Below are 15,323 nucleotides of genomic sequence, written 5' to 3'. Positions count from 1 at the left end.
TTAGACAAACGACTATTAAACGCGTCTATAAAACACGAATACTTTAAAGTTAAAATAATCAAACCGTTTAAAGAAATTTAAAAAATACTGTATAAGTGGTTCTCACTTTCTAGACGTCATATTACATGTTATACCCTACCTACTATCAAAATTGAAAACAATATATTCGATGGTTTGAAAATATTTTTAGTAGAACCTACAGGTCATTTTTAACATATTATTTTTATAAGCAAGTGTAGGTCGTTAGCCTTAGATTCACGGAGATTATAATAGTAAAATATCATTATCATGTATTAAATAAAAATGCACAGTCCAATTGCGCTAAGGACTTGACCCGGTAAAACGGTATTCATTATTTTTGTCAGCTGCTTGAAATATAACTTTGCGTTTGTGCACTCATGACTATAATTTCCACTTTTATGGTATATCCACCAAGTAAAATATTCATATTTTCGTGACTGTACTCCACTCAATATTAATCGACCTGCGCGCACACGCAGTAACATGTAGGTATAAAGTCGAGTCAGATGCGATTGTATACGGTTTTTCGAGAACAAAATAATCGAAAACGTCGGAAATTCGGTCTATTGATTAACCAACTATGGCAATCCCTTCAATGACAGATTTCCGCCCAGTAGCGGTGGGAGGTGAAAAAGATACTGTGCTAAGATAAGGCATATTATACTTTCAGTTACCATACATATAAACAGAAACCTACCTGTTTGTATACCTATACAATATATTAAATTTCATTCAAAATGAGGACTTTTTCGATGGGGTTGAAAAGACGAGATTGCAATTGAAAAGCGGCGGGAGAATACACGGGAGGTTGGGGGTATCGTTTGAACATCGTCAAAGAGAAAGAGTGAAAGTGACGAGAGAAAAATATGTATTTATTAATCTACCACCACAGTGCGTTTTGCAGTATTTAATTGTATGTAACGTGGCGTAATCATCGTAAAAGTATGATACGACTGGGATATTATGGGCCGACGGGGAATCGGAAGGGTTGTTTGAGCGAAGACGAGACGTGTTGCGAGAGGGTTCATCGGTGCACCAAAGAACGCAGATATGAGATAAAGAGTATAAGATCTGTGGAAAAGTTCTTCAAAGTATACTTGTGCCTACTATATAATATTATTATGTATATTAATATTATATGCGATAGTCATACACGGCCTGTCCACTAAAATGAAATCGCAGGAACGCTGACGAATTTAGTCAACCATGTAGGTTTGTTAGTATACCTACTTACAAAAAGTTTGATGTTAATCCAATAAGCCGAGTTCGTGTGAGCGTATTTATATTATATTTCCGGTAAAAATAAATCGTCATGGTTATGATGATAACAACAATGATATAATATTATTGCGCAGACACATTCCTCTATTGTTGGTTTTTTCCACAATAATAGTTTATAAATTATAATGCCGTGTGTAATAGTTTCTGAATAGAGGATTTAAATAAACATGATAGAGAACTGAATTGGGTTATCGTCATATTATTATAAGCTTGTTTATACTGGCTTAATTTATAAAAAAGATGATTTTTAGAATATTAATCAAATGAAAAACGTGTAATAATATTATATAAGTTACGAGAAAACATTCCACTGTGTTCATCATCTATGTAGTGTTCGGTTTATTGGATAGTGCTTTCTAGTGGTTCCATAATTATAATATCAACCCTACGTGTGAAATTTACTTTGTGGTGTTGATTAATTTGCTTTTATGACCACAGATTAGACATCATTTCAGTCATTTATCAATTAAATCGTAGACGTCGATTCGATGCAGGTAAAATCGATTTAAGTAAGTACCACTAATACGTGACAGCGATGCATAGAATATGAGTCTCGCCTGCGTCTAAATTAATAACAACAATATTCGTTATTGACATTGGTAATGGTACCGGATGCTGTTTTTGAAGTAGGCAATCTGATTAAATCCTCACCGCCTTCCCTCGGAGAAGTCAACATTCGGTAAACAAGGGATTTTAAATATTTAATAGAAATCAAACGGTGATTTCGTTGGTTCTGAATAATCGAGTTTCGTGTACATTTACATGACTACAATACTCGATCTGTTCTGTGTCCACGTATAATACAGTAATGTATCCGTAGTTAGAAATGCATTAGACGGAACGCATTCAAAGAATAATTTAAGGCAGACGCCTAAGTTATTCCGTTTGAGTAGGTTCTCGTTCGACGTCTGAAGACATACGGAAAAAGGGTTTATATACCAATAATAAGAATATAATATAAGTGTGTACTTACGCATGTTTGTCCCGACGGCCGATATTACATCAAAAATCCTTCTCTTTTCGGACATTGTGTACGTGCGGAATTTAAATACCAAACAAATCACGAAAATCTTTTCGTAAAATATACATATAGAGCCATTTCGTTTACATGACGTGTAGACAATACCGAATGGGACAATGTTTATTTATCTCGTAGAAATAATTTTCCACGCCGTCAGAGAAATCCCGCAGCCTGTATAATATTATATCCAACGGGCCACGGATCAACAATGAGGGGGAACGCTTTATTATTTTCTTTTTTTTGGCAAATCGATTTGAAATTGCCGACCGCATGACTTGGTACGGATTACGATGACAGTTGACGTATTGACGCATTGCTCGAGATGATTTTCTATTTATTTTAATATAATATATATTTTATACATTTAAATGGTATATTATAATATATTATGCATGCGTCTATATAGGTACATATTATTATTATAAATCCGGTTAGGAAGACATTGTTATAATATTTATATGATAATATTTTCAAATAGAATTGAATATTCTGTAGTAAAGTTTATAATTTAAAATATAGATTTTACGAGGTGCATTGCGTGTAGAACTGAAAAGGTTTAATAGGAAACGCCAGTCTTATGCTCGTACAACTTAACTCATACAACATTTCAGACCCTAATGATTAATTAATTACGACTTACAAATCTACTTTTACTAAGGTTTTTTTTTCGTTAACTTTTTTGTACTTAGTGAGTGTCTTACATAAACATTTTAGTTGTGTGTGCGTATTTTAAATTAAATAAAACCATGATTTACGTATTTAAAGAAAAAATGTAATTCATTAATGTTTAGTATGAACTTTGGTTTTTTTAAACGCTAATTTAAAAAAAAAACTCATTTATTTTTGTAAGTTTTTAATGATATATATATTATATAATATTAAAGTATTATATTAAATTATTATGATGGTTATTGATATTATAAACATGAATATTGAATATAAATTTAATGATAAATCATTATGTATGCAAAACCATTTCAAACTAAGACGGCTTTTCATCAACCTCTACTTCTATAGATATATTTTTTAATAATTTATTTATATTTATATTTTTACGTTAGTAATTATTTTATTAGTAATGCAATAAGTTAAAATAATTTTTGCAAAAAACATCGCACATCATAATAATTTATTTATAGTAATTTATAACTTATCAGACAATATCATGGTAAACTCTGTAATAGTATATAGTGAGATAGTATTCACAAAAAAAAATAATAATAATAATAAAACAAAAATAAAAACATTGTTATACAAATACATATGTTGCTATACTTAGAATGTAAAATATAGTTTGAATAAAAAATATCTGGAGGGGGGAGAATTATTTAAAGTCGTTTTTCAAAATCCCCAACTTTTTGATTTAAACACCAATAACTAGTGGTTGGCATACACGTAAATGTGTCATATCACAATGATAATTTAACGACTCTCCATTGTGAACGCGGCCTTATCAAGGTTACAAATGAACTCAATTGATCGTAATTTATATTGTACAACGTCTTAGTGTAATCCACAATTTTATTTTCCTGAGCCGAACAGTATCACTCATAATTCGTCAACACTATGGACAGTGCGTCGACTCCTTTTCACATTGGTTCCAGTGAATCTTCTGGAAATTTGTCCGACAACAGTTCCTATTCGGAAAAATTCATTGGAGAACCAGCTGAGTACGATCCTCAGGTAATATATCATCCAATATTTCACCTTAACTCCTTGATATCTAATTTCCGGTTATTGGTATGTAGTAATAACTATATTTTCTTTGATCCACCAACAAGATGATGGTGTATATTTAAAAAAGTTTTCACATTAATCTATCTGGGAAATATTGAAAAATATTTATCTTAAGGAAAATGTTAAAACGAAACTTTAATTATGGAAAGTATTTTCGAAATTTCCGGTTTAATAGTATAGTATAGTATTCTAGGGTGTTTATACTTCGTATAGCCAAATTAGAATTTTGTGTTGTATTTATTTCAAGTATAAACCATTGGTTGGGTTATTATATATCAGTTCTATAATTTACTAGATATTTTTTTTTATTATTATTGTTTACACTTATGGTATCTCAAAAACTGTTAACATAATTGAAGATAAATTTTTTTTATAATTTAAAATCTTTAAACCTTAATACATTTTTTTAAGAACAAAAAAGTGGTTTTACTAATTTAATTATACTTTATGGTTTCTGGGTTATTATTTGTTGAATGAAAAAAATAATAACAAAATAAATTTGAATTTCAAAGCAAAATATTGTTTAGAACAGTGGTTCTTAACGTAGGTGGTATTGCTTCTTGTGAAATTTTTTAGTTTTGAAGGTAAAATTTTACTTAAATGCGCATTAAGGAGAACGATTCAACTATCATTTTCATTTTCATAAATCAGAACTTATTGCGATGAAATGAATATGTAACTGCGTACAATAAAAATAATTTTAAATAATGTATCATAAGTAATACACAAAACTATGTAAAAATTCATTATAATATATATATATATACATACTAATAAGAATTAAATACATAAAAAGTGTTTCAGAGCTTTAAATAGTTTTTTCTGAGTTATAGTCATATTATAGATAAAATTAAAATGTATAAGTAATTATTAATTATCGTCTCAAACTCTCCAAACCTCCGATTCGTACATAATATAATATTATTATCAATATGTAGTAGTAATATTAGCAATACGCGTATATTATTTGTGCAGTTAAAAATGTTTTATTGATATATATATAATATCAATGCATAACCGCTGGTGGGTGAATTATAAAACCACAAATATAGTATTTATACTATATTGTCATTAATTATTATTATGGTTTTTTCATTTTTAAATTATTTATTATCAAGGCGTTATAACTTACATTTTTATTAAACCAACCAATGAAGAAATCTTTATTGCGTGTTAAAAAACATCCATTTATCATAGATACGCATTATTATAAAAGTACTTGGGTTGATTATACAGGTATGATAACGTCAAAACACCATAAATATTACCATTATTCTTATCGACAAATCGTTAACAGTAATGTGGTTGTCAATGATGTAAAATAAACTTTTCTAATGTTTGTTGTCCTAGATACCACTTATGCAAACAGAAAACGATACAAATGTAATATTAATTTTTATTTACACTATTTAAAGAAAATCAATCGGAAACATAGTCGCGTGTGTGATATTGTTCAACATAAATTGTTATGATTTGTATATTTTGTAGAATAATAAGCATAACTTATTTAGTCCAACTGTAAAGATATAATAGTGCCACGCGAAAGTTCGGAAATACTTGCTTAATATATTATATCAATACAGACAATCCCCTCAAACTTTAAAGCAAATAAGCAATTGAATGAAAACAAAATGATTATGCACATGATTTTTACTTTACTTTATAATGTCAATAGGCATAACTACTCTATACATCTCTGACATTTGTGAACAATACAAAATGAGATGGTGTAAAATAATGTAATATATTTTATATTAATCGAAAAGGAAAATAATTTGTGAAGGTTTTTTTAATCTTTAAAATAATTATTTGTTATATTATAATAGTATTAATTTGTGTTTTTTTTTTTCGTGCAATGATTAAATCCGGATAGAGTACGAACAATATTTTCCTTGATTATTTCCAGGTCGTCAAATCTATTTTTCCTCGTTGCATACACTAATAATATGTATATACGTCATAATATTACATATTTGCATATAGGTAAATGAAAATAAATAAATCAAACGAATATGGTTTACAATTTAAATTATTTTTTATTTTAATTTTACCATTACTGTAAATCCACAAGTGCCTTCGCCTTATTCGAAAAACTACATATTTATTTATTTTATACCACTAATGAAGTGCACGTTAATTAACATACGTGCACTATATACGCGTAATATATTATATTATTATTGTTGCGAGCTCGGAACCCTCGTGTAACCAACGAACCAGCGGTTAACAGAGTTTTATCGATTTCTATGATATAGGTACATAATAACACATACAGCCATCATATTCGTTTATGGCCAAATTTGAATTTACGCATTTCGAGGCATTAACGCATTAAAATAACAACGGTATTGCAGTTCGTATAGCCTAAAATGTGAAAAAAAAATACTGTTAATCCCGAAAACATATTTTGCTATCTTTCTTCACTAAAAAGCTATTCCATGTGTTTATGTGTTTTGTTTTTTATTTTGTTCAGCTCACTCCGGAAAGGGTCAGACTTAACGGATATGACTCCAGCGAGACTTTCAGCGACATGTTGGAAGACGTGCCCGTCAATTACCGGACGCATCACACTACTCAGCCAAGACCCGCGTAAGTTATACCGACATCGTTACGCAACTGTTATTATAAATTATTACAATACGACAATGGTCGACCGACGCAAAATGAGGACAGTAATAATAAATAACAATAATATTATAATATATAACCGGTGGCGTATTTGTGGCGTATTTATGGTGCTGCTGGTGGTGGTGGTAAGTAGTAGTGAGGGAGAGAGGTCTGCAGCCGCCGCAACGAAATGTCTGTGAACATTCTAAACAGGTAGTGCATTTTTATTTGTATTGATATTAAGAGGTTTTTTTTCTTCTTTTATAATATGATTTTTATCATTATCCGGAGACCAAACTTTTGGTAGAAAAAAATGTACTGACATTTTTTCTGATGCAAAACATTTTCATACATCACACAAGAAATACATCTACTTAATAATTACTTCTACTAATGAGTGAACTATAATGTTGTATATCAATGTTTAATATGACTAGTTTAAAAGGCAATAACATGGTAAATGGTAATATGTTAATATTGGTAACGAATGACCGCAACATAATTTATTTTACTCAATGCCGACATTTTTTTCAATAGAAAATGAATGTTAGAGTTTTAACTGTTTTAAAATTTAAAAATAGATTGATATATATATTTTTTTCAATCTATATATATTATTATTTTATTTTAATCATAATGTTATTATAGATTATTTTAATTTATTGTGTGTATAAAATAATTCAATAATTCAATAAACATTTAAATATGTATAAAAATTATATAAATTTTATACCAATAATACATTTATTTATCGTGTTCATAATAACAATAATATAAATATTAAGAAAAATATAATTTCCTAAATCTATTTTCAAAATCACAACACTTAATATTATAGAAATAAAAACGAAATAAAAAATATTATCCTATAAAATTATAAATTGTACTAAATAATTTTATTTTACGTTTTCGAGACAATATAGTGCACTATTAAGAAAAATATATCGACATATTATGCATTATTAAGGTTAGAATTTGAGTGGATTTTTACGTTGATTATTTACTTTGTCATAATCGCCAGGAAAAATTAAAATTAAAATGCTCAATTTTTTTTAAAAAATAGGAAACAGACAATCATATTTCATTCTCTTACAATGCCCTTACGTATACTTTTTTAACAGCTTATGTATATTTTTTTCAATATTTTGTAATCTGTGGTTTACATATTATTTATTATTATTACCAGCTTCCCCTAGAATCACGATTTGAATTCGCTCTTGTAACACACAACTACGCTGAGTTCGGGGAAGTGAGATCCATTCAAAGTGTATTATACCTATCTAAGATTATAGGTAGGGCACGTTGTAGTGTCACCTAAGATTCATGTCCACAATACTATTATAATACGCACATTATGGTATGGCTTCATAATTATAATATTGTTTGCTCACGCAATCCGCTCGTTTCACTCATTTTCACCGTAAATTATATTTGTACATACATATAATAATTCAAAATAATAACAACGGTGACGGGTTAAGGTGCATGCTATGCGATAACGAGACCGCGGATTTTAATTTGACGAAAATTTTCAATGTTGTTTACAAATCGAAGTTGAACGACCGAGGCCTACGAGTTTTTTACCCAAAAGCCGTAGCCGTGGGAAGAACATTATTTATACTTAAACAATATAATATTATGTAATGGCACTAGCGTAATATTAGATTTAAATAAAGTGAGAAAAATGTCATAACATGATAACCAATGTGCTCATGTTTTATGAGCATTTCGCTATAATATATCACATATTATTATAATTTTATAAATCAAAAAAAAAAAAATGATTTTTTTTTTTATGTAAGTGTCCTACTGCGTCAACATTTACAATCTAAAACTGATCTTATTCGTACCAATTACTCTGAATGTTCTCATATAAAACAAATAACAAATAATTAAAAAAAAAAAAACACCGTTTAATATTTTCTATTATATTATTATAATTGAATATAATAAATGTATAATATACCAATTATTGTCAAGTGGTTAAAACATCTATCAACGAAAATAAATATTAATTTTTACTTAAATTAATTTGTTATTTTGATTACATTCGATTGAATCGTTTATGATCAAAGTTAAAATAAATTTATTCAACGTTTTAAATCAATTGTTTTTAACAATTAATGAATTAACAGTCGCCAATCTTAGTATAACCCATTAAATAAAACGTTCAAGTAATTCAGTCGACACACCGCTTTTATTATTATTATTATTATTATTATTATATTATACAATTCTACAAGACGTCTTATGTCGGTTTCGTCTTTAGAATTAAACCTCTATTTAAGCTTAAATACATTAAACATTTTGTTGAAAACAAAGTACATAGAATTAAATTAAAAATTATAATACTATTAATATACAAAAACTTTAAAATCGGTTAACATTTAAAATTGAAGATGGTTTTCAAATTAAGCAGTTTTTAAGAAATTTATAATAAAAATTAACAAAAACAAAACCAAAGAATTCGATCTCCTACCTAGTAGGTATCGTACCTCTTTATAGTTTAAATTACTTTAATGAATATGTTAAATTTGAATTCGATTGCATTACAAGTAAACACAGTCTGAAAGCTTAAATATATTTTATATATCTTTTTAATAGAATTTTGATATTATGCTACACTAATAAATAAATAATTAATAAATTATTGTTCTTTAAAATTAATTACGTTATTATGAATGATAAACAGTTATAAATCAATATCAATAATATTTTTGAATTAAAACAAAATAACTAAAATCGTTTAATTTTGTTTAATTCTGAAATTTCGTTAAAATTCAAATACCGCATATTATATCTTAAAAAAAAAAAATATGCAAATTTGTTTGACATATTTTTAAAACTTTTACAAAGTATACTAATCGTGTTTTTATATTCAATTCATACAATTATAATTTTATTATTATACTCTGTGAAAATATTTTTAATAATTTATTGTGTATAATGATAAGCTTAATATGTGAAATTATGCAATTTTCATAACAGTACTGCAACCTCTATAACAATTAAAAATAGTTTAACTTGTAAAATTATAGGTTTTTGGTGTACGAAATGTTTTTCAATAAATTAAATATTGTTGAGAATAAATTTCATGAAAATTAAAAAAAAATTGGTTTAATTCATTTAAAACGCGTACCCACAGAGTGTATTTAATACTTCCCTTGGTACGTGTACGGTTTAAATTCAAAAGTTCCATAAATAATATCTGAGTGTCAGCTAGGATTAGGATATTTCCTGGAAATCAACATGGAATGAATTCCCAGAGAAGCTCATGAATGGTGTAAAATATTGAAAAGTTCACGTGAATTAATATCAAAAATATTGTTATTTAGTAATTTTTGTGATTTGAATTTAATTTTTGTGTATTTCAATTGAATATTCAAATCGTTGAACGTTTTCATTGGAATTTCATAATGTAATAATAATTATGGTAAAATAACATAAATTATTTAATTTAAAATGAATAATTATACTGAATTAACTGTGATATACTGGATGTGAAAATGTACACCATTCACTTTCAATGCGTACAACACGTCATAATATAATATTATGTATCTAATTTAAAGCATAATTCAAGAAAATTACTAACAACAGCTTTAGGTTGAACTTTTAAAATAAAAATTCTTGTTGGAGGTAGTATTTAACAAAAATGTCTTTTTGTTAAATGCTTTGTACAATTTTAGCAGTTTAACATAATTTTTTAATGCTGTAGTAGTAAAACAGTACAATTGCATATTTTATTAAGTTTTAAAGATTGCAAATAGGAAAAAAGTTCTTAGGTAATTAATAACTAGTAAACATTAACATCCACATGGTGCTTATCACATCTATTGTACTCTCAATAACCAAAATAGTTTTTCTAAATAATTTATTACCCATTAGATAAACCATGCAGTTGAAGGGTTTATAATTGTTAAATTGTATATAATATTTGAACGACTCACTTTCATATGATTAAATGATTATAATATAATTATTTAGCATGGTCTATGGATACCTTTTATAATCATATTATTGTAATTTGTGGTTAGCTAAATTTTATTATAATATAATAATAATAAAACTATACTATAATAAACTATAGCATTAAATTATACCGTAATAAATTTCTATGATACAATATGTAATTTGTTTTCAATAGAAAAATAGTTATAAAATAAAATAACCTAAGAAATATTCACTGAGCCACCGTTTTCGTGGAAAAATAATATTCATATATTTTTTTTTATATTCCCGAGAACTATTCTATTTCCGGTCATTGGAAGGAACGTTCACGGAAATTTCCGGGAGTGTCAACCGCAGCGGAAGCGTACCTTATGTGTTAAAGATTAAAATTGATGGTGTTTTTTTTATTCTTAATAAAGTTTTTACAACACTAATTTTTATGTATATGTGTTGATTCAGACGATACTCTATGTACGGCAATAGATGGTACATGCAAATGCATGAAGGCAAGCCAACTTAGATGGCGAGATTGACCGATATGAAGTTTCTAGAAATGGCAGAAGTTTATCAATCATGGTACTCGTCTACGAAGCACTAAGATATCTTGGTTTCAATATAACTTAGTGTTTGTTAATAAGGAGTAATGAAACACAAAATATTTTAATGCGGAAACGTGCGTCTCTTATTTTATACAAACGACAATGAAATAGTACGAGATAACACACTGAATTCGAGAAAAATCATATTATACATACATATAATATAGTTTACGCATACACCGAGACAATGAGAGCTTTATAACATAAGGATAGTCGATTGCGTTTTTAAAAAGTTCTTTTTCCTGCGTCCAACTACTGTAAGACACCGAAAACTCAAAACCGTTTTTTTTTTCTAAACTAACAATAACAATTATTTTTTATCGTTACAGTATTGAACTTTTCAATATTTTATTATAATAATTTGCTTCGTTACATCCGGTTAGATTTATCAGAGATTCGACCAGTTGACATACAAATTTGAAAAAAACTTTTCATTTTATTTGCCATTGTGTACATAAATAAACATTATAAATATTGATTCTTGTGTTATATCATTAAACTATATACTGAGGGTGACCTCAAATCGCGTAATGGATTTTCCGTGTTTTTATTTAATATTTTGTCTAACCGATAAATATATAATTTTTAAAAATAGTAAACGTACAAAATATAAAGTAACACTGGTTGCCCTAGTTTTTAACTTTGTACGAGTGTATTGCTATTATTGCCACCAACTAAATATTAATCCGAAGTAGGTATTTTTTTTTTTTACATTTTATGACTCGTAAATGAACCGTGTGTTGCAATAGAGCAGTTATTCATATTATACTCATGAGATTTTTTTTTCATATTCCCCAAGCATTGTGTAGTATGCTTTTCTATAATAAAAACATATTATTATTCATTATGGTCGTCAACCTTTCTTTGATAACCGCAGTCTAGTTATTAAATTCAGACAATTTTTAATGTTAACTACTTATATAGTTAGCAATATATATTATATTTCCGGTAAGATACCAACTTTTAATTATTTTTCGATTTATGCACTTTTTTTTAAATTGATACGATTAAATACTATTAAATAGCGTAAATACTTAAATATGTTTCAATATAATGCAACATAAGTATTAATATTAAATCATTAAAGTTTTATTTTATTTTGTGGTAAAATTCTTTGCTAGTTAATAATATGTCTTACTATTATTTCTATTAATTATAATTATATATTTTTAATCTATATACTATAAAAATAAATAGATTATATTAGGTTTTTTTCAAGTTAATTGTTAGCTGCACGATCAAAGAATTACATACACAATGTAAACTGTTGATTATGTTTTATTAAAAATATTACATTTTTTGTTAGTTAATAAGTGGAATAATGGATGTACTTCAACTTGTTGAGTACTACCACACCGAATTTTCCATCTTCAGATTATATTAATTATATTACACTTTCCAAGTTAAATCTACGCTTGTTATTAAATGTTATATTAAAAAATATATATCCACTAAACAAATTTGAAATTAATAATATATTATATATTTCCAAAAATATAAACTTTTTTTTATCAAATTCTAAATAAAAATATAGTTGTATTATGTCTTAAATTATGTTACTGAAAAAATTAACATATATTTTTAATTCATTTTGTCGACCAAGTAATGCATGTACATTTTAAATTTTTACAACGCATATAGCTGCATCATTTTTTTTCATTTGTAAATGACTATATTTTTGGTAAAATACTCTACTAAAATTCGTAATTGAATAATAATTCTATTGTAATCGGTAGAAAAATAATATAAAATTCAAATTGTATAACAAATCAATTAATCGTTTTCATTAACTAAAACAGCTATATTTTATTTTATCAATGTGATATAATAATACTATAATAAAATAAAATATATATATATTTTTATCTAATGTAACTGGAAATTACACAATGATCAATAATTATTCTCATTTTTTTATAATTTTTAAAATAGAATTAACGATTACATTTAATACACATTTCTTATGTTTAAACGTATAAATTAACAATAAAACGTCGTATTTTAAAACCGAGCCTAACTATAAATCGTTTTAAAATATCATGAGTAATTACCACTTTCAAATTAATACCGATAATAGGTATATATCTCGAGAGATTAATAATTACCAACAACACGTGTCTTAGTAACCTATCAAATTACTATTATTATTATCATACTTACTATTTTAACACGGCGCAACGTATAGTCAATATAGGTACTTATGTTTTAAAACGCTAATATTATTGTGAATGGCGTAGCTCTATACTTAATATGAAAACTATAATATTTTAATAGTTTTTGTATTATGCAAATTGTTCATTGGAGAAATAACTATGATTTAAGTGACAAAAGTTTGAAAAAATTAATTTTAAACCAATTTATAATATTATATACATATTGTGTTAGGTGCTATAATATAATACAAACTACTACATAAACCTATTTTTAAAACGATGGTTTGAAATTTACCTATTAAAAAAACAATCTTATATATGCGTTGTAAATATAAGATACACCCTTATATATTATTTATATTATACATGATATTATATTGTATACTATAAAATGTAAATTTTTTCTATTATTTTTACAGTACATTTTCTTGAAGTTTGAAGTCTTTACAAAATAATATTACAATGATTATTTTTGCACCAAAAACTTGCTTGTCTAAAACCAGTTACACATATTGATTTATTTATAAATTTTTTTATAGAATCCTTATTATTTTGAAATATATATAACTTCACTACATTGTTATTATATAAAATTTAACTACTTTAAATCGTATATCAGAATACAAATTAAAACATCATAAAGATATTTTCATTATTTTTTATCCTTTTCAAAATAAGTATTTAACTCTACTGACCATAAATAAAACATTGCGACCATGCAAGCATACATTTTTCCTTTAGTTAGCTAATTAGTCTCACAATTATATTCTTATATTAAAGTTTTTTTTTAAAAAAACAAACAACAAAAAGTTCAGTTGAAGAAAATTAATTTCAATTGATTCAATATTCAAACCAATAGTTTATAGAAATAATTCGTAAGAACAAGTTAAGAGTATAACATTTTATATAAATAAAAAAAAAAATGGTCTGTAAAATAAGGAAAAAATATATATAATTATAATCAAATAAAAATATGTGCAGTATGCTTGTAGTTGTATCATATTTTTTTTCGCCTTTGAATCATGCTTGAAAATAGTTAGCATACGGTTGACTGTTTGAGTTCAGGACTCGTTAATGTGACTTTTTAATGCAACAATCGATCGTTTAAAAATTAAAGATTTGTTTTAGTCGAAGGAATTTTAGTTTTTTGGAATGATTGGAGAGAATATTTTGAAAATCAAAAAAATACGTCAGTATACATAATATTGTACTGTTAAACACGTTTATTAATTAAGCGTTTCTCAACCGTCACATTAAATTAATTAGAATAATCACTAACACCATATTTTAATTTGAAATTCTCACTAACAACAATATTTTAAGCGTATCTTATAAATCTTTGTATATATATGCGTATATTAAATATCGTGTCATGTTGCGTCGCCGACATCTCAAGAGACGGCAGCATATAGACAAGTCGGATGTACACGTGGAGTATAAATAAGGCAAACAGACGAGGTTATATGTCACGAAGTAGGTACGCATATGTCTCGCTGCGAAAACAAATAACAGTAAAAACAGAAAAATCACAAATAACGACTCGTATAATATAATAATATACATGAAAAAAACGTCGGCAAATAAAAGACAATAGAGCAGCTAAGCGGAGAAGGGCTCAAACCTTAGGGTATTCAAGAATAGGTAGTATTGTTTCGTTTTTAATATGTAATCGAAACGTATCCCATACCCTCGAGTGGTCAAAACTATTTTGATAACAATCATACACATAAATAAACATAATATACATGCATGTTATCAAATTATTAAAAGAGATTTTCCGGTCCTTTTTTGGGCATTATTATTTTTAATATTCTTACCCTTATTATCTAATAATTTAAATATATCCATATATCGTTATGTCCAAAGAAAACAAACCTTAAAAACCTATATAAATCTATTCGAAGTCGACAGTAAACTTGCTGGAAAGGAAATAGATATTGTTTTCCAAATTCA

The 15,323-nt window shown here is 26.6% G+C and overlaps 1 protein-coding gene across 5 annotated transcripts in view; it reads left to right on the top strand.

The window, feature by feature from the left end:
* The window catches only part of LOC114123675 (myogenesis-regulating glycosidase), an 89,891-nt gene that overhangs the window by 59,709 nt on the left and 14,859 nt on the right, over positions 1-15,323 (top strand). For 4 of the 5 annotated variants that reach the window (XM_050200395.1, XM_050200394.1, XM_050200396.1 and 1 more), the window contains exon 2: positions 6,534-6,649. In XM_050200395.1, the coding sequence (XP_050056352.1) occupies positions 6,534-6,649 (116 nt within the window). Of the gene's footprint in view, positions 1-3,576; positions 4,007-6,533; positions 6,650-15,323 lie in introns of those variants that run through there. The other variant, XM_027986730.2, reaches the window with a different exon arrangement.

The sequence above is a fragment of the Aphis gossypii genome, chromosome 2, assembly GCF_020184175.1.
Source record: "Aphis gossypii isolate Hap1 chromosome 2, ASM2018417v2, whole genome shotgun sequence".
Classification (NCBI taxonomy): domain Eukaryota; kingdom Metazoa; phylum Arthropoda; class Insecta; order Hemiptera; family Aphididae; genus Aphis; species Aphis gossypii.
Note: the sequence above shows the minus strand (reverse complement) of the source record. Positions and strands in the feature narration are given on the sequence as shown.